At 38.2% G+C, this 27,150-nt stretch overlaps 1 protein-coding gene across 1 annotated transcript in view; it reads left to right on the top strand.

Moving 5' to 3' along the window:
• MSRA (methionine sulfoxide reductase A) overlaps positions 1–26,383 on the top strand; it is a 228,109-nt gene extending 201,726 nt beyond the window's left edge. Inside the window, exon 6 of the mRNA XM_081339974.1 lies at positions 24,423–26,383. Coding sequence (XP_081196100.1) covers positions 24,423–24,587 — 165 coding nt within the window. The 3' untranslated portion in view covers positions 24,588–26,383. The remainder of the gene's footprint in view (positions 1–24,422) is intronic.
• The last annotated feature ends 767 nt before the right edge of the window (positions 26,384–27,150 follow it).

The raw sequence follows: 27,150 nt of genomic DNA, 5'->3' as shown, positions 1-27,150 counted from the left end.
TGGTTCTTAACTGAATTTTTCTTCCCCATTGACTTCGCTTATCATCAGATTTCAAAAGATGATCTCGTGACCCCAGACACTGCAACCGTCATAAATACATGACAATTGTCAAGCATCTGAATTTTGATCATGTGACCATGGGGATTATGTAATGGTTGTAGGCAGTGTAAAAAAAAAAAAGGTGCCGGAACTCACACATGTCATACAACCCACCTTGCCTACCCTACAAGGTTCCATCCAAAAAAGGTGTCGGAACTCTGTTCTGGGCATTCTATGACAAAAAAAGCCCTGGTTGTAGATGTGAAAATCAAGTCATAAATTACTTTTTTCAGTTCCATTGTAACTTTGGTCACTAAATGAATGGTTGTATTTCGAGGACTACCTGTATTTGTTCTGGGCAGGGACATCACCCATAAACATAAATGTCCAGATATTCAGTATTTAGGAACAGGGATGAGTCAAATTTTCAGACCCCACAGAGGTATAAATAGGCTCTGCTGCAAAACTTGATTGGGTAGCATAATGGGGGGAAAAACCCTGCTTCTTTTACAATCGTGAAGGCCACATATATTCCAAAAGGACATTTCTTGGAACAGCTTTGGTGCCATGGAGATAAAGAATTGGCTGAAAGCAGGAGGATCTGCACTATATGGTGGCCTGCAGAGCTGCTCTAATAGGAAAAGGATTCTTTTGTTTGCAGATCCTGTGCATCCCTGTGCATTGCCCAACTCTGAAACATTGCCTGACTCATGAAGTATGTTATCATAACAGACCTTTGTAGGAATATATTTCCATAAAAAAATCATAGAGAGTTCTAGGTGAGAATTTGTACTAACATTTCTTCCGAAAAGAGGGACCTGCTTTCCTCCAGCATTCTTCTAAATAATTTTCCTCGCTTTTCTAACTTGCCAATTTTGTATGGTTACCTATCTTTCAGTTGGATTTTTTTTCTAGTTTAATGAAATATAAAAAGAGAGAGACAATGTTACACAAAGAGGGGAAGAAAGATTGTGCTGAGTGGTCTTATTCTTCAATACGCAAGCCAGTTCTTTAGCTGTTATTATTATGGTTCGTGTAGGAGATGACCAGGCTGAGCCTGAGGGAGGGGTCAAACGCATCATCAGTTATGAGTCCCTGAACATCCACAAGAGATCTAAGTCCAGCCCACCTTGAATTCCTTTCTATTCTTAGCTCCGGCTAATTTCCCTTGACAGTTAGTACTTCAGATTCTTGTAGAGAGCTTAAGCTTGCAATATATCTTTATACTCATTTGAACTGTCTGAATATACTGATTTCTCTGGCACTTGACAGTTCATTATACAGTCAGCCAGATGTTTAAACTGGATGTGGCATTTTTATCCACCTATCGAGTCTTACCTAAGGACGTGGGTTATACAGATATTGTTGTTTGATGGTGTTAAAGGTATCGTTGCAGGATGCAAGTGCTTCTGAGTAAGGCTGCCTTTTACAATTGACCTAACGATCATTTTTGTCAATGCCAATGTATTCAAGTTGTGCTTCAGTTGTTTTGGGATTGCATCCAAGGCACCTATTACTAGGTATTAGTACTGCCTTTACAGAACTGGTGGATTCTTTTCAGACACCAGACTGCCTTTATGGCTGAAATACCCTGCAGTCTGCATGGAGCAAAGAAAATGCAGCCACTAGCTTACCTCGCCTCATCAGAAGTTCCATCTTCCACAAAGCATATAGGTATGATTGACAGATTACTCCATGTCTGTTTTCGTTAGTTTTGGGGAGCCATTTTATTTTGGCAGGATTTTGTCTACTACATGCAGATCCTTTGATTGTGGTTTTTATCTTCATAATTTTCTCTTCTTTTATATTATTTCCTTTTTATTAAATGCATTGTTTTATATTGTATCATAGTGTTAAATTGTTACAAAATGTTCTGAATGACGCAAAATCATTAGGAATGGTAGGACAGGACTCTCTAATAAATAAAAATAAATTTTGAAATTCCTTCAAATATTAATATATTTTCTGCTTTCCTCATGCAGTTTTTATGTTGCAAGGCAACAAAAATGAATTAGAAGGGATAATGGGAATGTAATCTAGCATTCCTCTTGCTTTAACTCCAGCCCATCAAAAAGAGGAGAATGCAACATATAGGTGAAATTCAGTTGGGTGTGAAGGTCTCATTTTCATCCTTTTGAGTAAGCTGCCATCTTTATATTTCTGCATCTATTCTTTGTGTTTTGCAGGGTAGATGCTAGGGGTCACAAGCCTTTATTTGTATTCACTGCTAGCACTAACAAAAATTTATCAGAAGGAGTGCTATGTTTTAATCTTGCTATTCAGTTCAAGGAGACATTGATAAAAGAACTTTGGAGCCTTTGAAAATATCTCATCTCTACCATTTTGAAAGGGGTATGTGTTAAAACTTTGCTGTTATTTCATCAGTGACAATCTGAGCCTCCATTCAAGCATCAAAAAGGAGTATTTTGTCAAGGTCATTCCCATATTCCAAGTCTGATTGGGATGAGAAAGACGGGTGGCTCTCTGGGCAGCATGATAAGCCCCATGGTTTGCACCATTCTTTGTCTCTCCATCTCACCATATTTTTATTACTTCATTTTATTAGATTTATTTATTTCATCAGATAGCAATAACAGTGTATATTATCTTGGCTGACATCAGATTTTTAAAAGTTCTGACTTTTGTTTCTCCCCAAAGCATAATCCTTTGCATTGTTCAGTTGAAATATCATCTGTCCACCAACTAAAAGTCTGTTATAAATAGGAAGGAAGTTTTATGGGAAGCAACCCCCCCAAGGGTTTATTTGTTTGAATATAAATGGAATAAATTGATAAATAAATATAAATGGAATAAACCATATTGTCATTATCCTCCTTTATTTTATTTTTCTCAAGTTACCCAATTCTTGGAAAAACATGCAGCATAAAAAATGATGAATATGTCAAGTTAGTAAATGCCTTATGCCTTCTGGGCTACACCAATGGAATCACCTTGTGGTGAAATGGCCAGCAAACAAATTTAATAAATAAAATACCAAAAAATCCCCCCAAGCCTTGAGACCTTGAGGTAAATCTGAAAGAGATTCCTGCCTGGAATCTTATAGAAAAAGCTTTCAAGTGACTATTTATTTATTTATTTGCATTCCACCTTTATTATTTTTACAAATAGCTCAAGGCGCCAAAAATATCTAACACATCTTCCTCCTCCTATTTTCCCCACAACAACAACCCTGTGAGTGAGAGTGAGTGGCCCAAAGTCACCTAGCTGAACTCACAGTCTCCTGGTTTCTAAGGCAATATCTTAACAGCTACACCAAACCACTTCTCTAAACTGAGATTTATTTTGATTATAAAAATAAGCCATAATGTTCTGCTTTATAGAACAGGCAAATCTATAACTCTGTTTTACAAATCATAGTGATTTGATTCTATGCCTCTGTTTATACAACCAAGGATTGTATTAGCTTTTTTGGCTGCTGCTGCACACTGCAGCATACCAGCATGCCATGGAGAGGCTTCGGGTCAGCCCTCAGATGCCCTCTAAAAGTTGCCATCACTGTTAGAAGGAAAATCATGTTACCTTTGTTAATGTAATAATAATAATAATAATAATAATAATAATAATAATAATAATAATAATAATAATAATAATAATAATAATAAGAAGAAGAAGAAGAAGAAGAAGAAGAAGAAGAAGAAGAAGAAGAAGAAGAAGAAGAAGAAGAAGAAGAAGAAGAAGAAGAAGAAGAAGAAGAAGAAGAAGAAGTTTGAAGGGACCTTGGAGGTCATCTAGTCCAACCCCCTGCTAATCATATGCTAATGTTAAATGGCATGGCATGGCACTAAATTTTGTACTGTATTAACACAGTACTTATAGATCAAGGGCAGTCTTTGCCTTGAAAGATATGCACACCTCTGCTATACACCAACATAGGATCTCAGTTTCAGTCTGAATATTAGCTATTACCATGGAATCAATGTTAACATGAGTCCTCAGCCATCTTAAATTCTTTTCAGAAGACGAGACATTTCAAAAGAAAAAAAAAGACAGCAGGAAGCAACAGAAATAAACAATTGTTGGGCTTCTCTGCCTCTACTGGGTGATGTGGGTGGTAAGATGTGGGGGGGAATTTTTCAACAGCACTGCTGTTTTTAATGAAGCAGGGAGCTAATTTGAAACTTGGCAGCATCCAACATCGCTTTCTTTTAGAGACTGTTGCCATATTGCATCATCTGGATATATGCTGCTTTGATTCATCCTATTTTTTTTCTTCCTGCAGCTACAGTGCAACAGACTCTTCAAAGTGCAGTGCAAAGGACTTCCTTTGAAATATTAAGCTAGAAATTTTATAAGGAGAAAGTGTAGGTAATGAAATACTGGTTGGCACCTGGGGTGACCCAGGTTCAATCCACCTTCAGCCATGGAATTTCAAGAGATGGGTTTGGGCTAGTCACTCTCTCTCAGCTCCATCTATCTTGCAGGTTGTTGGCATAATTTGCACATTATCTGTATTAGGGGTAATCATCCATAGACTCATTTTTTTTAGAGAAGTGCCTTTTCTTTCCAGTGATTAATTAAAGAAATGCAGATTTTGATGTATATAGAAAATAGGCATAGCACCACTGTTTGGATATTAGCCTGTATTTTATTGTTCTGACTGTAAACTCCTTGAGCTAACAGCTTAGCCATCTTTCTGTGTGTCCTACTGGGAATAATCCTACTCATGATAGTACAAGTGGCATGGCATGAAAATAGCACAGATATCAAAATGCAACTAGTTTTATGTATACAAGTAATCTTACTTATTGATTGTTATTGGCATTGGAATTTCCATCACAAAGTGAAGCAGTTGTAAGGCACGTTGTCATGTGTCCATACTGCTTAACAGCAGCAGTTCTGGCATTCCCAATTAGCATTGTCAAATGAAGACAGCATGGGTCATTAAGTGAGAACTTCATGTGGCCATGACTTCTGACTTCCTGCCGGCTTCCCCAACACTATTAAGGGCAAACTGCAAAGAGGAAAGAGTTGCAATGCGTGCCTAAACAATCCGTTCTCCTTTTTGCACCATCACTCCATTAAACAGAGTTTTGAAATGGAGTTTACCTCACATTTTGGATGCCAGCAGATAGGTGGAAGCTTCTCATTCATTTATAATGTTTTTAAAAATGATTTTTAGAGGTTTTGTTGTTGTTGTTAGATGCAAACTCATGTCCGACCCATCGTGACCCCATGGACAACGTTCCTCCAGGCCTTCCTGTCCTCTACCATCTTCTAGAGTCCATTTAAGCTCACGCCTACTGCTTTGGTGACTCCATCCAGCCACCTCATTCTCTGTCGTCCTCTTCTTCTCTTGCCCTCAATCTTTCCCACCATTAGGCTCTTCTCCAGTGAGTCCTTCCTTCTTATAAGGTGACCAAAGTATTTGAGTTTCACTTCAGGATCTGGCCTTCTAAAGAGCAGTCAGGGTTGATCTCCTCTAAATTGACCGGTTTGATCGCCTTGCAGTCCAAGGGACTCGCAGGAGTCTTCTCCAGCACCATAGTTCAAAGGCCTCAATTCTTTGGTGCTCAGCCTTTCTTATGGTCCAACTTTCACAGCCATACATTGCAACTGGGAAGACCATAGCCTTGACTATATGCACTTTTGTTATCAGGGTGATGTCTCTGCTTTTTAGTGTGCTGTCTACATTTACCATGGCTTTCCTCCCCAGGAGCAAGCGTCTTTTAATTTCTTGGCTGCAGTCTCCATCTGCGGTGATCTTGGCACCCAGGAAAATAAAATCTGTCACTACCTCCATTTCTTCCCCATCTATTTGCCAGGAATTGAGAGGGCCAGATGCCATGATCTTGGTTTTCTTAATGTTAAGTTTCAAGCCAACTTTTACACTCTCCTTCTTTACCAGCAACAAGAGGCTCTTTAGTTACTTTTCACTTTCTACCATTAGAGTGGTATCATCTGCATATCTTAGGTTGTTGATATTTCTCCCGGCAATCTTAATTCCAACTTTCGATTCATCTAGCCCTGCCTTTCTCATAATGTGCTCTGCATATAAGTTAAACAGGCAGGGCGACAGTATACAGCCTTGCCGGACTCCTTTCCCAATTTTGAACCAATCAGTGGTTCCGTGTCCAGTTCTCACTGTTGCTTCTTGACCCGCATATAGGTTTCTCAATAGACAAATAAGATGGTTTGGTACTCCCATCTCTTTAAGGACTTGCCACAGTTTGTTGTGATCCACACAATCAAAGGCTTTAGCATAGTCAATGAAGCAGAAGTAGATGTTTTCCTGAAACTCCCTAGCTTTCTCCATGATCCAGCATATGTTGGCAATTTGATCTCTAGTTCCTCTGCCTCTTCGAAATCCTGCCTGTACTTCTGGTAGTTCTCAATCCACATACTGCTGGAGTCTAGCTTGTAGGATTTTAAGCATAACTTTACTAGCATGTGAAATAAGTGCAATGATGCGATAGTTTGAGCATTCTTTGGGATTGCCCACTTCACTTCACATTCTAGGATTTCTGGCTCGATGTCAGTGACCACCTCATCGTGGTTATCAGGGACGTTAAGCTCGTTCTTGTATAGTTCTTCTGTGTAATTTTGCCACCTCTTCTTAATCTCTTCTGCCTCTGTTAGGTCCCTGCCATTTTGGTCCTTTATCATGCCCATTTTTGCATGAAACGTTCCTTTCATCTCTCCAATTTTCTTGAAAAGATCTCTGGTCCTCCATATTCTATTGTTTTCTTCTATTTCTTTGCATTGTTCATTTAAGAAGGCATTCTTATCTCTTCTAGCTATTCTTTGGAATTCTGCATTTAATTGGGCATATCTTTCTTTTTCTCCCTTCCCTTTCACTTCCCTCCTTTCCTCAGCTATTTGCAAAGCTTCCTCAGACAGCCATTTTGCTTTCTTGCATTTCTTTTTCTTTGGGATGGTTTTAGTTGCTACCTCTTGTACAATGTTGTGAACCTCTCTCCATAGCTCTTCAGGCACTCTGTCTATCAGATCTAATTCCTTAAATCTATTTGTCACCTCTACTGTATATTCATCAGGGATATGATTTAGTTCATACCTGAGTGGCCTAGTGCTTTTCCCTACTTTCTTCAATTTAAGCCTAAATTTTGCAATGAGAAGCTCATGGTCTGAGCCACAGTCAGCTCCTGGTCTTGTTTTTACTGACTGTATAGAGCTTCTCCATCTTTGGCTGCAGAGCACATAGTCAATTAGATTTCTGTGTTGACCGTCTGGTGATGTCCATGTGTAGAGCCGTCTCTTGGGTTGTTGGAAAAGAGTGTTTGCTATCACCATCGTATTCTCTTGAGAAAATTCTGTCAGCCTGTGCCCTGCTTCATTTTGTACTCCAAGGCCAAACTTGCCTGTTATTCTGGTTATCTTTTGGCTTCCTACTTTAGCATTCCGATCCCCCATGATGATAAGGACATCATTTTTTTGGTGTTAGTTCTATAAGGTGCTGGAGGGCTTCATAGAACCGGTCAATTTCATCCTCTTCAGCACTGATGGTTGGGGCATAGACTTGGACTACTGTGATATTGAATGGTTTGCCTTGGATTTGAACTGAGATCATTCTGTCATTTTGGGGATTGTATCCCAGTATTGCTTTTCCTACTCTTTTATTGACTATGAAGGCTACTCCATTTCTTCTGAGGGATTCTTGCCCGCAGTAGTATACCTGATGGTCATCTGAATTAAATTCACCCATTCCTATCCATTTTAGTTTGCTGATTCCTAAGATGACGATGTTCAGTCTTGTCATCTCTTGTTTGACCACGTCCAGCTTTCCTTGATTCATGGATCTTACATTCCAGGTTCCTATGGAGAAAAAATCTTTACAGCATCGGACTTTCCTTTCACCACCAGATACATCCACAGTGGAGCATCCTTTTGGCTTTGGCCCAGTCGCTTCATTCTTTCTGGCACTACTAGTACTAGCCCTCTGCTCTTCCCCAGTAGCATATTGGACGCCTTCCGACCTGAGGGGCTCATCTTCCAACGTCATATCTTTTTTCCTTTTGGAACTGTCCATAGGGTTTTCATGGCAAAGCTACTGGAGTGGGTTGCCATTTCCTTCTCCAGTGGATCACGTTTTGTCAGAACTCTCTGCTATGACCTGTCCGTCTTGGGTGGCCCTGCACGGCATAGCTCATAGCTTCATTGAATTACGCAAGCCCCTTCGCCATGACAAGGCAGTAATCCATGAAGCGGGATTTTTAGAGGAGGTATGGATGAATAAATGAAGTGTAAATAGTGCCACAGATATCTTCAGGCTCCACATAAAATTGGAATGGTTGATGCAGGATTTTGACATGTATGTGTATGCTTATATGTGTGATATTCCTTTAATATAGTCACGTGTGAGCTATACCAGTAGGGAAACGAAGCTAAATTACCAGTCTGATTTTTCCCTTCCATTAAGGTTATGTTGTCCTAGTCTGACATTTTAATGTTTTATTTTTAAATGTTTTTATGTGATATATATAATAATAATAATGTTTTTAATATTTTAATGTTTATATTCCACACACATTGCTATTGCTGGGTTAGGAGGTATTCTACTTTGGGTTTCTTTGCAATAAACTTTCTTTTTTAGTTCAGTCACATAATGCCTTGTGTTGTCTTTCTTCCTATTGTCAACAAGAAGTCCTGCTGGCCTTAAAGCTTTTGATAAATTATATTCGTCTTTCTGCTCAGGTTGGTTTACAGCAGAAACACCATAAAGCTGTTAAGGGTTGTGGGCATCTCACAGCTACTGCAGAGATCAGCTGCATCTGGCCACAGGATCTCACATGTCATTCCCTCCAGTGTGTTTTTGTCTCTGTTCTTCCTCTCCTCTGTCTCCTCTAGCAACAACACTGGCATCTCCTCCACCTTTCTCTTAGTTCTTTATCTGTTTGAACATGCAAGTCTTTTGCTTTTGTGTATTTTTTTAAAGCCTGGTTCCTTGTAGGGGTAGCTTGCAAGTTCTGGATGTGTGATCAGCGATGCAGTTCTATCATTTCCCTCATTCTGCCTTCACATGGGAGGCTGCAAGGGGTTAAAAAAAAGAAGTCTGACTTTTCAAACCCCCCCCCTCTGGAAATACCAGTGAGCTACATGCAGAAATGAAGTTCAGTCTTTGGGATATCCAGATAAAATTGGGCAGGATTCTTGCCTGATATCTTGGGGAGTGCTTACCAATTAGTTTCGACAATGCCAATCTAGGTAGCCCAGTAACCAAAATTGATACAATGCCCTTCCTGTGTACATGTATGTGGGCTAGCAGCTGTCCTTGGTCTATAAGTATCTCTTAGCTGAACATGAGAATAGAAATTAATGTCCTGTCATAGAGGCTTTGTTTGTCACTGCCCTGACAATGCTAAATTGGTTTTGAATGAGCTTTTTTTTTAGCAATGAAAGCTTCATGTAATTGATTATTCTTGGATTTTTCAGTTATTTAGACAGCATTATCAATTGGCCTATCTAGGTAGGCTTACAGTATTCTGAAGCTTCAAAAGCTTTGCTGGTTCATTAAATATCATTTAACCTGAAACCTACTGTGAAAACAAACTGGCTTTCTTTGCATTGCAAGACATCTCCGAGAAATTAATTATCAGGGTCTGATGTTATTTCTGTCCTCCTAAGCTTCTAGTCTCTGTGTCTCCCTTTGCTAATTCCATTTATTGTTAAGCAAAAATTTCTTGTCATCTTCTCCTGAAATGTTTTATTCTTTGGCACAATGCCATGGCAGTCTATTCACCATTACACAGCATACACTTCAGTCTCTGATTAGTCACCCCTAGCCAAGGACATGTATTTATCAGGTGGCATTTCTTTAACTATGGTTTAGGTTACCTTGCTCTGAATCCAGTTAAATTGCCTGGGAAAATTTTCTCATTTGTCCCCATTGACTATATTTGTCCTTGATATAAGTGGTATATCTCCAAGATACAGGATTTTCTTATTAACTGCTAACACTGACATATTTCACACCATTAGCTTTATTGGTGTATGAGAGGGTTAAGTTGTTGAGTCTCAGAATAAAATTGGAAGAACCTTTGTTTACTCCATTCCTTGCTTTTTGGAAATTTCAGCCAGGAAAAATTGTCTATATTGATACCATGATTAAAAGCCTAGGAAATGAGAATTGCCAGGAAAAATTATATGCCCAGGATTATTGTTGGCCAAGGTTTGTGATATAGACAGTTCTAGAATGTGATAGGGATGGTAGAATGAAAAACAACAACCCGCAGCATACTTCCTACCTACCCCATGCTCTCTTCTGATACCATGTTGTTGACATGTAGCAGACTAGATCTGAAGATGCAAGGCTGGAAGAACAATGTGATTTCATGCTTCTTCTGCACAACTGGCACAAATGTTTCCATATCAAAACAAAGGCATTCATTTGTTTGGAATCAGAAACTGTGATTCTGATTCACTTATTCTATCCAAATTTCTCAGAGTGACTCATATCCTTAGATATCCATGTATATGAAATATTTTCATGTTATCTATGTATTTATGTAGGCTTTCACTGTTGTTGCTGTTGTTGGCTTTACTTCCCTTGTTGGGAGTGAAAGTGTTTCCCTGTCAGCAAATTAAAGAAAGCAAATTCTGTAATATTTAGATATCACAAATTTTCATGTACTTTTAAGCATTGAGTTGATGCCAGTGAAACCTGTGGGTGAAGAATAAGTAAAAGTATGGTTGCCATATCTGCATTTCAGAAATCCAAATAACAAGGTGCGAGCAAAAAGATACAGAAAACTGTAATTATCTATTTGGATTTTTGCAGTCTAGATCTGGTACCCCATCTTCTCAGTTGCAGCATTATTAAAAGCCTTATTACATTGTGATTTCTCTCCATTGATGTCTTCAGCTTACACCTCAACTTTCAAGAACTTCCTCAGTAGCAATTGCCTGATCTTCTCTTCGAATTTGTGAAAAGCCTTGCTTTATGAGAAAATATATGCAACTTGAGATGATTCACTATGGGGATTTTTAGATCCCATATTGATCTATTGTAATATGTTGTTTTACTCTGTTTTAGTGTCATCAGTTAGATTTTTTTTTTAAAAAAAAAGTGGATATGTGTTATATTTAGAAGCTGCCTGAAATGCAGGAATGGGGGAAGAGGGGCTAAAAATAATATAAGCCTGCTGCTTCTCCGGGGTCCTGAATTACAACTCTCATCGTCTCCAGACAGCCATTGGCATAATGGAGACTGTAGTCCAGCACTTCCAGACCACAGCAGGATAGAAAACGCTGCTCAAAGGGAAGACCAGTTTAGAGAAAGGGTGCTTTATTGCCATGGCCTGTTTTTAAGTGGAGGAACTTTCTCAGCTTCACAGGGAGTGTGATAAGAAAACTTTCCAGCAACAAGCCTAACCCACATTTATGTTCTCTTTTTCATTATTTTTTTCCCATCCTGTCATTTCAAATGCCAAGATTTTTTGAAAGACGATAACTTTTCAGCGTCAGTAATCACTCTTCCATCTGGTCCAGCCTGCTGCTTCCAAATCTGCGTGTTCTCAGCTGTGGAGCATTCAACTTCCTGCTTGTCTTCCTCTTGGAAACAGAGATGCCAGCAGAAGTTAAATTGTTAATAGCCTGGTGGGGAAGCATCTTTCAGTTCAGCTGAAACATTAGAAGAGACCATATTTAGCACTCCACCATCTTTTTTAAAAATAAACCAAAGGTTCTTCCTTGTAACAGAAAGACTGCCTTTCCTCCCCTCAATTCATTTTCTATACTATAAATAAATAAATAGAAAAAACAAAACAAACCCCCACCCTATTGTTAGTAAAATGAATTACCTCATCACTGCAAGCCTTCATATCTCACCTTATACAGGTTTGATGTGGGAGACAATATTACATTCTTACATAGCTGACTGCTGTGAGGGATTTTGAATTGCACAGCAGAAAAAGAAAGTATACTGAAATTGCCCAGTGACCCTGGAAGTCAAAGAGACAGAGAAAATAAACCAAGTTGTTATCTTTTTCTTGGTGTGAAAGTACATTGTTTCTATAAGAAGGTACCTGTGTTGGTGGAAACAGTGGGCTTAGAGCAGACATGTTAAACTCGCGATGTCACGTGACGTCGTGCGACGTTTCGGAACTTTTTCCCCATTGCTGCGGGCTGGCAATTTGACACCCCTGGCTTAGAGCCTCCTTAAAAACACAGAATTTAGACACATCAGGTGAGTTCATACTAAGATCACCTGATTGTTCTTATCAGATGCTACATTCCAGCTGTAAAGGTTATGCTATAATTTCAGGGGTCTTCAAACTTGGCCCTTTTATATGACTTGTGGATTAACTCCGAGAATTCCTCAGCCAAGCACGCTGGCTGAGGAATTCTAGGAGTTGAAGTCCACAAGTCATAAAAGGGCCAAGTTTAAAGATCCCTGCTATAATGTATATTGTAAGTCTTATATACCATTTCAGAGTATATATAACTTGTAACCTTGTTGGTTTGGGCACTCTGTTTTCTGATGAGGAGCCCAGTCGTTTCCCCCATAACACTGGTTTCCAGTTCTATGTCTCAATACCTAAACTGGGCCATGTGTACTTCAGCAGACAACTACAGTATATTCAAAATGTTTTCCCCATAGAATTTAATGTATATACAATGTCAGCCTGAAAACACAAATGTGTATATTTCTGTTGAGAAGTCTGATTATTACTTTTTACAGTGTATATTATTGAAATTTACATCTCATTCCTCAAAAATTGGGCAGCATTGCTAAAGATGTGGTCAAAAAGTATTGGATGCCTCCACTTTTCCCCAGAGAATCCCCATTTCCCATGAAATGAATTGAAACTGACATAAGTAGATAAGGATGCACCATTCTTCATTCCATAGTCCATATAGCAGACAATTTGGTTTTGATGTAGGACAACATAGTTTTGTAAATAATAAAACAAATGAAAACGGCATGGACATAATTATTGGTGCCTTAAATTGCATTATTAGGTATTAGTGATCTCTCAAGCAGACTGCTTACTTTAATGTCACAGGTGTCATAGATAAAGGATAACAATATCAAGTCCACCATTCCTTAATGTCTGACTAAGAGTGGCCTCCATGGTTGAAGACCCAGGAAGATTTGGTTTCTGAAAGCCAGCACAAAAACTAGATTGAGGTTTGCTAAAATCCATGTTGATAAATCACAGGGCTTTGGGGAGAATGTTCCTTGGACAAATGAAACAAAATTCAAGCTTTTTGATAAGTCACAGCAGCTCTATGTTCTGAACAGTGGTTCTAAACACCAAGATACCTTTCTGGGTGTCTGTCAAATTCCTGGACCCGTATGGCTGGGCATTTTTTGGATATAGTTGTACATATATATTAGTACCTGGGAAACTGAAAAGCAAAGCACCCACCCGATGCCATTCTTACAAACTAAACAAGGCAGGCTGCCCCAGTCCAAGTTTTTGTTTGAAGTACATCACTTACGCAAGAAAAAAGATAAAAGGGAAAGGGAAAGTGGTTAGAAAAATATTAATCTGTTAAAATCCATTTGGCTTTCTTTTTGTAAGATAAATGATGACATGGTGTTACATGTCATGTGTTGTTGTCCATCTGAGGTTGTATTTACCTATTTTTAAGGACTGCTAAGGACCAGATAATTTTGACTCTCTCCTAATTGGTAAAACTATAGAACTTGAAGAGGGTTTAGGTTTACTTTCCTGAGCTCATGACTGTATGTTAGGTTCAATTCCTGTTGCAAAACAAGACGATTTCTCTTTCTGTCCCTCCCTGTTGTTATATTGCCTGCACACTTCAGTGAAGGGAAACCTTTCTCATGTTTGCCAAGGAGTCCTAGTGAAATAATGGAGTTGGCTTGAAAAGCATAAACAGTGGTGGGCAGAGCTATGTAGTCCTGTGATCAGAAGCAAAGAAATGCCCAATCCCTTGTAGAGCAAACTTTGGGACTTTCAGGCTTATATACAGTAAATGGGCAGCTGGAGGGGAGAAGAGGAACCTGTGTGGAGAGAGAGGTTCCATGCGCACACCTTTTCTAGAGCTATCAGGTTTGGGTCATGAAAGCATGAATGACAGCAGCTGGGACCATCTGAAATTTTGTGTTCCAGATCTAATTGTTCTGGTTTTTTTTCCACTAAAACTCTTTTTAATGGCTTTATTTTGTTGTGATATTGTTTTTGTCCTTTGCTTTAGGTCAGGGGTAGGCAACCTCGGCTCTTTTATGACTCATGGACTTCAACTCCCAGAATTCCTGAGCCAGCATGTCCATGAGTCATAAAAGAGCCGACCGAGGTTGCCTACCCCTGCTTTAGGTAATTGCTTTGAAGCCTGGTGCTAACATTTTTATACTGTTACTACGTTGCAACATAAATTGGCTTATGATTTCAATTCTTCTCAAGGGAGAGGATCACTGAGGAAATGAAGTAATGCCCTGAGTGGTAGAGAGCTCTTAAAGTAAAGGGAACTCTAACTTCCTACCTATGAACTTTCTCATTTGTCTTTGGCAGTTGCTGCCAGTCCTACACCCATCTATTTTCTCAGAGAAGGCAATATATAAAAATAGTTGCAGGTGGAGCAGTGGGCTAATGCCTCCTTAAGTAACACCAGCTGCCTGCAATTAGTGCAGGTTCGCATCCCACCAGGCTCAAGGTTGACTCAGCCTTCCATCCTTCCGAGGTAGGTAAAATGAGGACCCAGATTGTTGGGGGCAATTAAGCTGACTTTGTAATAATGCCGCTTGGGGGTGTGTGTGTGAAAGCCCTAATAAGCAGGCATATACATAGAATGAAGGCTACTGCTAAGCTTGTAAGCCGCCCTGAGTCTTCGGAGAAGGGCGGGATATAAATGGAATTAAAATAAAAAAATAAAAAATAACACTGAAGACTTTGTAAGAGCTTCTTTCCCTATACCGAAACTGTACAGGATGTTTCCAACATTATTGATCTCTAAGGTCATGTCCAGGGATGTGCATATTGTGAATCACCAGGCAGTTTTCCCATCCCTATGTGTGTTATTATTAATGTGTAGACCTATCATCTTGTGTCAGCAGAAAACTACATTGTGCTGATCTTCTGCTAGTTTTATATTTCTGTGTCAAAAACAAATTATCCACTATACAAACCAGGTATCTGATCTCTTCCTCAGTCCAAGTCATAGAGATTAGCTTCCAATGACCAGATGGAGCAAATCATGTTCATAGTAAATGTTAATAGCCAATAGGAATTGGGTAGATCCCTATCTTGGATGTGTTATAACTCGCCCTATAATGGAAGTGTCATAGATCATTTATTTAGCAACTGTTGTGTAGGATAAAGAGAAACACAATTTTAATAGTGGACAACTATAGACAACTCCCACTACAGCAGGGTGGGAATGGAACAGGTCAGCGAGCATGTTAAGGTCTTCATGGCATGTTAAGTGGGATGTGAGAATGAGACTAAATGTTTATAGGCAACAGTAGGGATAATACCTTGCAGAGACAGACTATTTTCAGACCTTCTATCCTCTTTCTGCTTTGTTACAGTAATAAAGGGAAAGAAAAATATCAAGGTATGGTTGGGGATTCTGAATGGACTGATTGACCATCAAATGTTTCATGTGGAGCTATGTGCATATATATATATATATATATATATATATATATATATATATATATATATATATATATATATATATATATGTGTGTGTGTGTGTGTGTGTGTGTGTGTGTGTGTGTGTGTGTGTGTGTGTGTGTACTGTATATATTTGGTTTTTTGGGTGGGAAAAAAGCCTTTTGTGTTCTTTCAGAAATTTAGGTATCTGGCTGTGCTGGGTATATGTTTTTGTTTAAACCTAACCTTCTAAAAGGTTGTAGAAATGTCGTCTTTGAAGTGGGGGGATCCTACTTTTAATATCTAGTAGAAATACCAAATGATACAAGGGAACTGCTTGTAAATGAAAAGCTAGGGAATGTGTTATGTTTTAATGGCTGAAAAAGAACAATAGTGAGAGAAGCTGCCCCCAATGGAAAAAAAAGAGGCTTGGATCAGGACGGATTTTCCTAAGCTGATGGGTTCCTGGTGGCTAACTCATGATTCCTGCAGTCAGTCTACATGACAAGTGATAGGAAGAGTCATTCATCCCCAGGTTAAGCCAAACTCAGTTAAAAGATGGAAAGAGAAAAATTAGACTGTTCATTTCATTTCCCTTCGCACCCCCACCTTTAGAATACTCCGGTACTTTGATGAATCAACTGAACCTGACATTAAAGGAGCGGGAGGAAACTTCCTGTTTCTGGAAACTTCCTGTAAAATCACATAACTGATCAGTTTTGAGATTTCACAATGCTTTCTGTTTCCTAATTAGGACATGCTTAAGAGGGAACAGTTGGCATTCCCGTTGGTGAGGGCCATGTGTTACCTGCAGCCGGCCAAGTCGAGAATGAGCCTGATTTTTCTCTTACCTACGTTCTGCAATCGGCAGCTGCTCTGAACAGGTGCTGGCTCTCTTTAGAGCAGATGGCACCAAAAGTGAGGTTGTTGGCAAGTGCCTCTGCAAAGCAACCCTTCTTCTCACTCATATTGATGTGTATACAGTGTGTCACACTCAGTCAGGCCCATTTTTTGTTATACAGCACTTCCATTTGCAATAAAAGGTCAGTGAGAGGAAGGCTCGGATTTGGCCTGATAACTTGTGATCTACGAAGAGTTGTAGTTTAAGGACCAGACCAAATGCTTTTAGGCTTTTTCTATTATGATATTCGATTCACTCAAAGAAACATGCATTAATGGGCCTTTAATAAGCAGTCAAATATCTTTAGATTTATATTGAAGCTTGAATATTTTGATTTTTTTAAAGAGGTAGTGCAGATTATTCCAATTAGACATAATTTCTTCAGACATAAAAATTGTACTCCACTGAAATTGGTCCTAGAATGAAATGGGCAACTCAATCTGGGTAACATTGATTGTAGCTTACTTGCTTTGCCTAATTTCCTCTTTCCTACATTTCCTTTTAAATGATACTTGCCTCTGCCCTTTCCTATACCCAGAAAGCAAGGTATTTGATCAAGTAAAAAAAAAGTGAGTGGTGTATTAATCAGTGTGTGGTTTCCATCTTTGAGACCCGTTAGTGGGGATCTTACAGAATTTGGTCTATGTGAATTGTAATGTGAACTGTTTTGTTCTATGAGTTTAGAACTACCATAACTAAATTTTGCATTTCTTCAATTTTTCAGTACAGTTCTTAATTCAAGAAACATTCTGGAAGTTTCTGTATTTTTGTCTTAAACATATTTACAAATGTGTACATTTAGATAAAATATGCTAAGAAATATGTTCCCAGTGACAAAATAGATATAGAAATAACATACTCATATATACATGTTTTGGGCTGAACGCCTTTTAAAATCCCCCATTACGTGGAAATTGGATAGAATTAACTTCAGGTTGAACAGATATGAAAGTGACACAGCCCATAAATAGCCATAAAGAAACTGATTTCCCATCCTTGGCTGTCAATTGCTTTCTCCTCCTCAATGAGAGAATTTAAACCTGGCAAAGGAGAGTAGAGTATGATTGGCTCCATATTCAAGTATCTGTTTATGCCATTTAGTGGAGTCAGTAGTAATAAGTGGTACAGGAAATGTCTGATTCTTCAGACTTCCAAGACTTCCATTTATCAGACAGTCAATGCAATGAACATTTTATTTAAACTGCAACTCCTCATATAATGGACTGTTTGTTTTTGTTTCTTTCAAGGCAGTCAGACAAGTGATATAATATATATTAATTTGCTTCATGTGTATAATTACATAAATGATGTTTTGTCATTTGTGCCTGTTTATTTACATATGCAAATGACATAAAATTGATGCAATAGATGTAAGTACACAATTACTGAAATAATGTAAAATGTCAATAACATAAATTTGGATGCAGTGGATGTTCAGATTGGAAAGATAGCCTATGTGCACCAACTGGTATATTAAACCAAGGTTTAACTTCTAGTCATTAGCATGGGGAGGGGAGGAAGGGGAGGCAAATGATAAAATAAGTATTGTGACATTAGAATGCAACCTCCACCCTTTTTTTATTATGACATATGTGAAGAGCAGACTTTCCATTGACTAGTGCTTGCTTTGTCATTCTGATGAGTCACAATCTTCAAGTGCCTCTGCTACAGGCTGGAGTTTTTACTATACCAACTATAAATATCAGCTAGGAGAGACTACTTGGCTAATCTTGGTTGGTGTCAAAAGATTAAACTCTCTGGTTAGCACTGGAATGGGAATCCAGCAGGAAATTCCTGGATTATAGGCTCAATTGGGGAATTGAAGAAACATTCCACAAGGTAACAGTGGCAAACTAGAAGTCAGGCTCATTTTCTACAATCTTTAAAAAAACCTGCAACACTGCTTTATAGTGAAAACATTCAACCAAAACATTAAAAGGGTTGACACAAAAGAAAATAAAACACAGCCCAACCGACACATATGGGATATTTCTTCTCTCATATGGTACTGAGATTTCTGTTGAATAAGATATGTGTGGTTGGCCTTGGTCAATGCCATTCTTATTTCTATTATAACATAATACTGTAGAAATAAGAAATAGTGTTTATAACATTTTATTGTATTTTTAATGTCTTGCTTTTTTATTTCTGCAAATTATAACTTACCCTAAGTTGCTTAGTGAGCTGAACGGAGTATGCTTCTAATAAATAAATCTGGTTAATTAATCCGATATTTGAGTTCATATATTACACCAACCCAGAGACTAGCCTATACAGTTTGACTTGCTTAACATGCTGAGTTACAAAGAAACCAGCCATGTTACTACCGATCAATTTAATGTGTCATGCAAATGCACCCATTCAATCTTAGACCATGGATTGTGTGCATAGAGCTGACTTTCTGGTTTCATAGATATGCCTGTTGCACTGTAGCATGTACTGACTTTTCCTTAGCAGAATCCTATATAATGGCAAACGGTCTAAAACACAACCCTTTGTGACACAACTGCAGTCCCTTTGTAACATTCTGGATAAAGTTCAGATTTAGTAGTACTGTATCGAGTCATCAACCACAAAAAGTATGTGAATTTTTGCCTGCTGATCATCATCATCTCAAGGGAACATTCAGCATTTTCAGGTGTACTAGCACAACCATTAGCTTTAAAGTATTCACTGTGGCATGATATAAACATTCGTAGGCATTGCTGTAGTCAATGAAGCATGGATAAACCTCTATATCACGGCAGCTATCTGATCTCGTGTTCCTTTTTTGAAACTCATGGATTCATTTATTATTTCTCCATTGTTCTCTATAAGAACTTCAATAAATTGTTTATATAATGAATTACAAATTGTTAATAATTTATCTCGTATCTTTTTTCTTCTGCACAAATATATAGGCCAATATTTTCCTAATATCTAGGCCATGCTCTTTTGTTCTATAGCTATCTCTTGGCACAAAACTGTTAATACTTTAGCTACCTCTTCTCATACAGCTTCAAACAATTTGGTAATGATTTCTGCTTGACAGCTGGTCTGTTGCCTTTCATACCACACTTTTTAGTGGTCAGTTTTGAATATGTGCTCTCTTTACAAATGTTTCCATCATTCTACAATCTTGCCTGTAAAAGTACTTTATCTTTTTCCGCAGTTAAATGGTACTTATTCCCAGCTAACTATTTTTTATTTTTAGTCCCTAATTTATCCTGGAGTAATGGCTTGTGCAAATTTTTATTTGCATCTTTTGTTTTGTATTATTTTGTTTCTTTTTACAGTTTTAGTATTGGAATTTTAAATTGTTTAAATTTTAAATTGTTTTGCACTCCACTGAAAGAAACTCTGGCCATTGGGTTGATGGGAATTATTTTTCATGTGGTCTTGATTGGTGCGTGCTCTGCGAAGTGCAGAAATGGAGAGACTAACAATAGCTTTTATTCCTTTGCTTATATTGAACCAGTTACTGTATAACATGGGGTGCATAGGGAAGGGAAGTGTTCATTGTGTGTTTGCCAACTGACAAACAGGGCCATGCAAAAATGGAATTCCTCTCTTGCTAGGATATGTGCAAGTTGAACCGCTTTCTTCTCTTTTACCTGTTTCATACCTCACAGCAGGTTTATTTTTTATTTTTATTTTTATTACATTTATATCCTGCCCTTCTCCCGCCCTTCTCCAAAGACTCAGGGCGGCTTACAAGCTTCTTTCATGACCCTGTTGCTCTGAAGTCACTGGTATCTAAATCAATGGCCCCAGTTTATGTTAAAAGGCTTCAATGATCGCCTATAGAAAGTCAATACCTGATCTCTGGAATATGCTAAAAGACCATATCCTCTTCATATCATCAGATAAGCATACTGATTCTCAAGCTGAACTCCATTCCTTTGGCATGTCCATGCAGCTTCTGGTCAACAGTAGAAAAATGGCTGCTTTTGCCTTTGGAAAGGATTTTTGTTTATATCCCTGGGATTTTCTGGTGGTCTTACATTCAAAAATTAACCAGATTTAACTCTGCTTAGCTTTTTTGAAGTCAGACAAATTGTATTAGTCCAGACAAGGAGCACAACCAGGAGCATCAGCACTAACTTTATTATAAGGAACCATTAAACAGAATCTTGCAGAACTAAAAATATTCCTCCCATCCTCTCTTTTTAGCTTCCAGGAAACTAGGCAGAGTCCCCTCTGAAATGTTTCCCATGCTTTTCCCTCACTTGTGGACTGAGATATCTCTGTTGTCCTGGCTGTAGGTTTTCCTCTTGTCTTCCAAGGTCATTCCCACAGACCATCACAAGTTGGCTAAGTGCCGATACTTTCTGAGATGTTTGGATTCAAGTGTACCTTAATCTTCTTTGTTAAAGCTTAGATTCCTGGTTTTTTTCCCTTCATGGCTACATCACATTCATTCAAGCCAGAGGAAAAAGAACTGACCAGAAGGGGGGGGGGTGCATTTTCTTTCTCCCTGGGCACCAAGCCCCCCATGCTTGCTTGGTTTTGCTGATCATTTTAAACAAACAACTGGAGTCGAGGCAACCAGATGAGGCTGACATCTGCTTCTTTGATTTGCCAAGTCATTGCTGTTCCATAGCTAGCATGGATGAGAGAGGATACTGATGCCAAGTTCTCTTGGAAAGGCACAGTGCATTCTTCACGTCTCTCTCCCTGTCTCTCCCTCTTCCACTGGTTTTGTTACTTTCCTCCAGTATACTAAGGAGTGCATCTGAGGTGGCTATGAAGCTGCTTGAAAAAGTGCAAAGAACTTCTCAAAGGGCCGGCCCTGTTTATTGAGGAAAACAAGAGCTGAAGAGGTGATCTAACCTACACACACACACACACACACACACACAAGCTCACATGTCAGTGAAGAACACAGAAAGCTACTTCAGCATACTAAGACAAATGACTCAAGTAGCGCAGTTATGCTCTTCAGATAGACATAGACACTCCCACCCCTACTTGGAGAGACCACAGCAGAACAGGTCCACCTGGTTGAGCTTTGGTGAACAGAAACTTAATTCTTGGACAGATTGGGAGGCATGTAGACCGTAGGAGAAAGAAGAAATCTCCAACAGTTTCTCAACGAGAAAATGACCTATAGTAGTGACTGTGGGACTGCTGAAAAACTCCAATGGAAGGAATTATTTCAAGATTTTGCCTTTTTTAGGGGGGGGGATTTAACTGACGTGTGGAAAGCCAGGGAGACTACAGATTACTAGAAAAAAATTATTGTACAATAAAGGACTAGACACTTATATGGACCACATGGTTACCTTATAGCTAAAGTAATTTAAGATCCATATACCTTACCCATGGGGAAATTTTCAACATGCTACTTTTCTCTTAAATTATATTTTTAAAATAAATCCTCTGTCATCAAATTTAATAAGAAACTTAAATGTTTAAAAGTCCTATTTTTACTTCAAGTGCTATAGATTCTTCTTAATTTTTGGTTACCTGAAAAAGTTGCATAATGTGAACTTTAATTCTGTACTTAAAAAAATTGTCTGAAGTTCTGAATGGCTCATGGAAACCATAATCCAATGCAGATATTTTAGTAATCGTTTTGCTAGCAGTTACTGTGGGGAAGTGTATGGAAATCAGCTAGTTCTGATATGTTCTTGGCATCTAATAAAATTCCCAATTTTATTAGATGCCAAGAACATATTTGCAAACTAAGATTGAAAGTTGATCCTGCAGCATGGGGACTTGTGGACTTTTATCTGTTAGGAAAAGTATAAGCTGACAGAATCTTTTCTGCCAGCTGGATCTGGATGAAGGACCAAATTGCATCTCCAATCTTAAATGATGGGTCCCTAGGAGAAGAGACATTGAATTTTCCAAAACCATATTATTCTAGATATTACTCAAAAGCTTGAGTGCAAACCAGCTTCAAGCTAATTCTACTTTTACCTCTCCAATCCACTGAAATCTGGCATCAAATGCACAAACTCATTTAATTGGTATCAAAATTAAATCTGGTTTGCCAACATAGGCAGTTCTGAGAATCTGAAAGTTGAAGTTTATATGTCTCAAGGACACCCAGCTGGGGAAAGTTTCCCTAATATTTATGCATCTTAAAGATAAAAGCTGTTATCAGATTATTACAGAATAACAGATTTGGAAGGAACCTTGGAGGTCTTCCAGTCCAGTTCTGTGATCAAGCAGAATCTCCTTCTGTTCTTTCTAGAGGAAGCAAATACAATATATATATATCCAGAATTCATCCAATTTTCTAATTATCTCAAAACTTTGGATGCATATCACACCATCTCTGCATCCAGTTTTGGTTGCCATGATGTAAAAAAGATGTTGAGATTTTAGAAAGAGTGCAAAGAAGAGCAGCAAAGATTATTAGGGGACTGGAGGCTAAAACATATAAAGAATGTTTGCTGCAATTGGGTATGTTTAATGAAAAGAAGGGGTTGCCACAAAGAAGAGGGAGTCAGGTTATTCTCCAAAGCACCTGAGGGCAGGACAAGAAGCAAAAGATGGAAACTAATCAAGGAGAAAAGTAACCTAGAACTAAGGAGAAATTTCCCGACAGTAAGAACAATGAATCAGTGGAACAACTTGCCTCCAAAAGCTGTGAATGCTCCAACACTGGAAGTTTTAAAGAAGAGATTGGACAACGATTTGATTGATATGGTATAGAGTTTCTTGCCTGAGCAGGGGGTTGGACTAGATGACCTCCAAGGTCTCTTCCAACTCTGTTATTCTATTCTATTCTATTCTATTCTATTCTATTCTATTCTATTCTATTCTATTCTATTCTATTCTATTCTATTCCATTCCATTCCATTCCATTCCATTCCATTCCATTCCATTCCATTCTATTCTATTCTATTCTATTCTATTCTATTCTATTCTATTCTATTCTATTCTATTCTAGTTTTTATAAAATGGCATAATGGGTTGAATGAAAAGTAATCCCTTTATTGTTGCATATTGACAACAGTACTAATGCATTAATGCTCTAACATTTTTTTTGGAGCACACTCTGTTACTTCAGTTCAGGAGGACTTAGTGTGAGAAACTTCCATCTTTCCCCAAAATTGAAGGAATATCTCCATGGGCATCTCTTTGTTGCAAATGAAAAAGGTGGAAATGACTGTCAGGATCTGACTGAGGAAACAAAATGTTGAATTCTTTCAGATCACTTTAATTGTCTATTGTAAGAGGCATGCTGTGAATGGTAGCAATTATGTAGAAAAGTAAATACTGATAATAAGAGATTCCAATGCTTATTTTGCTATTTCATTTATTAAAATATCCTAATTTAAACTAAAGTTATGGAGATGAATGCTTTAGTTTTCATTCAACCAAAATATTTAGGAAAATACTTTGCTGATGTGATCTTTTGTTATTAGTGATAGGAAAATACTAATACTAATACTCTCCACATTTTATCTTAAGTCTCTTTGCAAGACCTCTGTGAGACCTATAATTCTCCTACTGTAAACTAAAACTATCACAGAATCATTTTTTTCCTGTTGTCTTTAGATCCTTTGTCCAAAGATAGATCAGAGATCGATATGTAGTATTCATATTTCTACAATTGTATCTAGTCACCTGCAGACGTTTGGGCTCAGGAATATTGATTAGATTTATAATCTGAAGGTATCTATTCAGATTGACTAATCCCTGATTTTTGACTACTATAAAGCAGTATGTTTCACCTTCTGCAATGAGTACACCAATGTCATCCAAGGAGCTTGTAATGAGTATGGATTTGAATTTGGGTTGCCCACTTCTAAATTAATTCTCTACCCACCATGCTATACTTGCTTATTTTCACATTAACCCTAGATAGCCAAGCATGTTCTCCATTAAACTGTTAAATATTTTCTCTTTCTTGCAGAGTTCAAAGTTCTGTTACTAATCATTCATATGACTTCGTATAAACAATTCCTAATAAGATTCTTTCCTTCTCTTCCTTTTATCTTTGGCAGGCATTGACAGAGAATAGTTTTGGGGTCATCACAACTGAAATCCGCGAGGCTCCAGAGTTCTATTATGCGGAAGAATACCACCAGCAGTACCTAAGCAAACACCCTAATGGTTACTGTGGACTTGGAGGCACAGGGGTTTCCTGTCCTATTGGCATTAAAGTATGATCCTTACTCACAGGGCACATATCGAACATAAAGAAATGTGTTTTGGATTTTTACTGCAGACTTCAGTGTAGCTTTCACAAATATGAAATCCGTGGCATTTATTCTCAAAGGAAGGCATAGTATCAAGTAATGAAAAATCAATTGCGGAATCTTCCTTGGACTATTTCCTTTTGAGTTTAGATAAGAAAAAACACATTTTTAAATAGAAATAAATTCATTACATTTAGAAAACCTGCATAGTAGAGGAGGATTTTCTGCTTAGGCATAGTTCTCTGCCTTTTCAGAGGATGAATAACCTCCTGATACTGCGTAGGATCACTCTTAAAAATATAGGAACATCTGAAATGGCACTGACCATGGTGATTTATATCAAAGACAGGCAATTTCTGAAGCCATGAAGGCCGCAATGGTGTGTCTCTGGCATGTTGAGGGCTAAACTCCAAATGTGCAATGTCCATTGGTGCAGTGTTTAAAGGAGTTATATTTTTAAAAATAAATAAATGCACAAGCTATTGCAAGGATCAAGATTAAGGAGATCTCACTCCTTAAGCACTCTCCCAGCCCCTAAAATGAGGGAGAACAGTTTGAAGATTTTGGCTCTATTTATTGGCCAGATTTGCAAAAGCGGTCATGGTAAATTGTATGTAACATATAGGCTGCAATTTTGCACACTTATAATCTTGCTGAATATGTATGCATCAGAATCCTGCTAGTGCCATATGGAGTGATAGGATTTGCTGGGATTTTATATCATATAAGCTAACATAACTTTTTACATTAATACTGTAAGCTGAAGAGTTAAGGCAAAGGTATGCATGTCACGTTTAAGTAACAAGAAAGAATATTAGCAAACTTATTGGGGGGAAAGTTTCCTGGGAATGAATTGAAATTGAGAAACAGGAGCCAAGGGCAGGGTGAGCATTTCCACACCTCTCCCATTTCTTTACTCAAAATATCCAATCTTGCAATTCACTTCATAAATTATCACCAGAAATATAATATTAACAAGGAGCTATTAGCTTGATAGCTCTGTCTCAGATTGTGTTCCATTATGTATATGCTTTTTGAAGTTAACTGCTAAATAAATTTCAAGTGGGAACATTATGTAGCCATAACCACACTTAATAACTTATTACATTATGCAATAAATTGGGTATTTGCTGAAAGTAAGTGAGGGATGCTAGAACATTGATGTTGAGTAAGTTTCTTAATTGATTTCTCAGCTTGATTCTGAAATGTAAAAGGGAAGCTTGAAGTTTTATGTAGCTCTCAACTCACAGATTTCTTTCAGGCCCCAAATACTTGTTTCATACAAATATGTGTAAGAAGGTGTTCCCTAATTCTTTCACCAGTCCTAATCTCTTATGCCAACACACACACACACACACACACAGAGAGAGAGAGAGAGAGAGAGAGAGAGAGAGAGAGAGAGAGAGAGAGAGAGAGAGAGAGAGAGAGAGAGAGAGAGAGAGAGAGAGATATTCTCAATAGTGGGAAGGGATCACATGCAGAAGAAGCAAAGTAGATTCTGTTGACCTGAGAATTGGTCTGAATTAGTAGGGAGACTGTATCAAATATATCACAATAAAGGGCTGCAAATATAAATGATGGTTCATATCTGCTTTGTACTGTTATGTTAAGTATATGAAATCCAAGTCTGGGACTTGACTTTTGGCTCACAGCTTGGTAGCTATGGATCAGATACTCCTTCCTGGAGGTCTCCACATAGCCATAAATACGTACTCCCAATATTTGTGGTGCATCTCTCTTCCAAATGCTCTCTTGTAATAAAGAAATATGGGTGAAATTGTGAACTGGTCACATCCTTTAAGCCACACTCACACAACCACTTTCAACTATTTGCTTTTCATCCTGTTGGTCAGTGATGGAAATCAGCAAATGGTGATTTGTTATTTGATATGTTGCAAATGCAACATACGGTGCATTTCAGTGTTGGACATTGGCAAAGTCTTACTGTGTACTGTAACTCTGCCTTCCGTCTTGGACCACCCCCATCACTTGTAATGCCTGGTTCCTATAGTAACAGAATGTATTGTGTTGAGCATTATACCTCTGAATTGTTCTATTGTTCATTGTCAAGGAAACCAGCACTATCTATAATTTCCCAGCCACTTGGTGAAAAGGAAATGAAAGGGAGAACGGGTGTAATGATGATGTTGGTACCTTACTCCTGCTATCTTTGCTTCTGGCTAATATTTGTTGGTGTGGGTGGGGGTATTCTACTAAGTGAGATCTCTTTGGCAAAACAATGTTCATTGCCAAGGAGCAATCACAAATTACAGCTTTAGAATCACCATTGTTTAAGATGAAGAGTGCTGTTGGAATTTGTATTCATTAGCACATCTGATACCATTTGATTCTAGGTTTTGCAAAACATCAAAAGAGGTTTTCTCCTACCAGGAAACTTATTTCTCATAGTGGTTGCTTAATGTAATGCTGTTGGATCATCATTTCAAACAGGTCCTGCCCAGCCTGCCTCAAGATTCTATTTATTTGTGTACTCCCTAGAAATCCTACTGATCTGTTCATTGCTTTTGGCTTC

The sequence above is a fragment of the Vipera berus genome (genome assembly GCF_964194415.1).
Source record: "Vipera berus genome assembly, chromosome: 1".
NCBI lineage: Eukaryota > Metazoa > Chordata > Lepidosauria > Squamata > Viperidae > Vipera > Vipera berus.
This window is presented reverse-complemented; position numbering and strand designations above follow the sequence as displayed.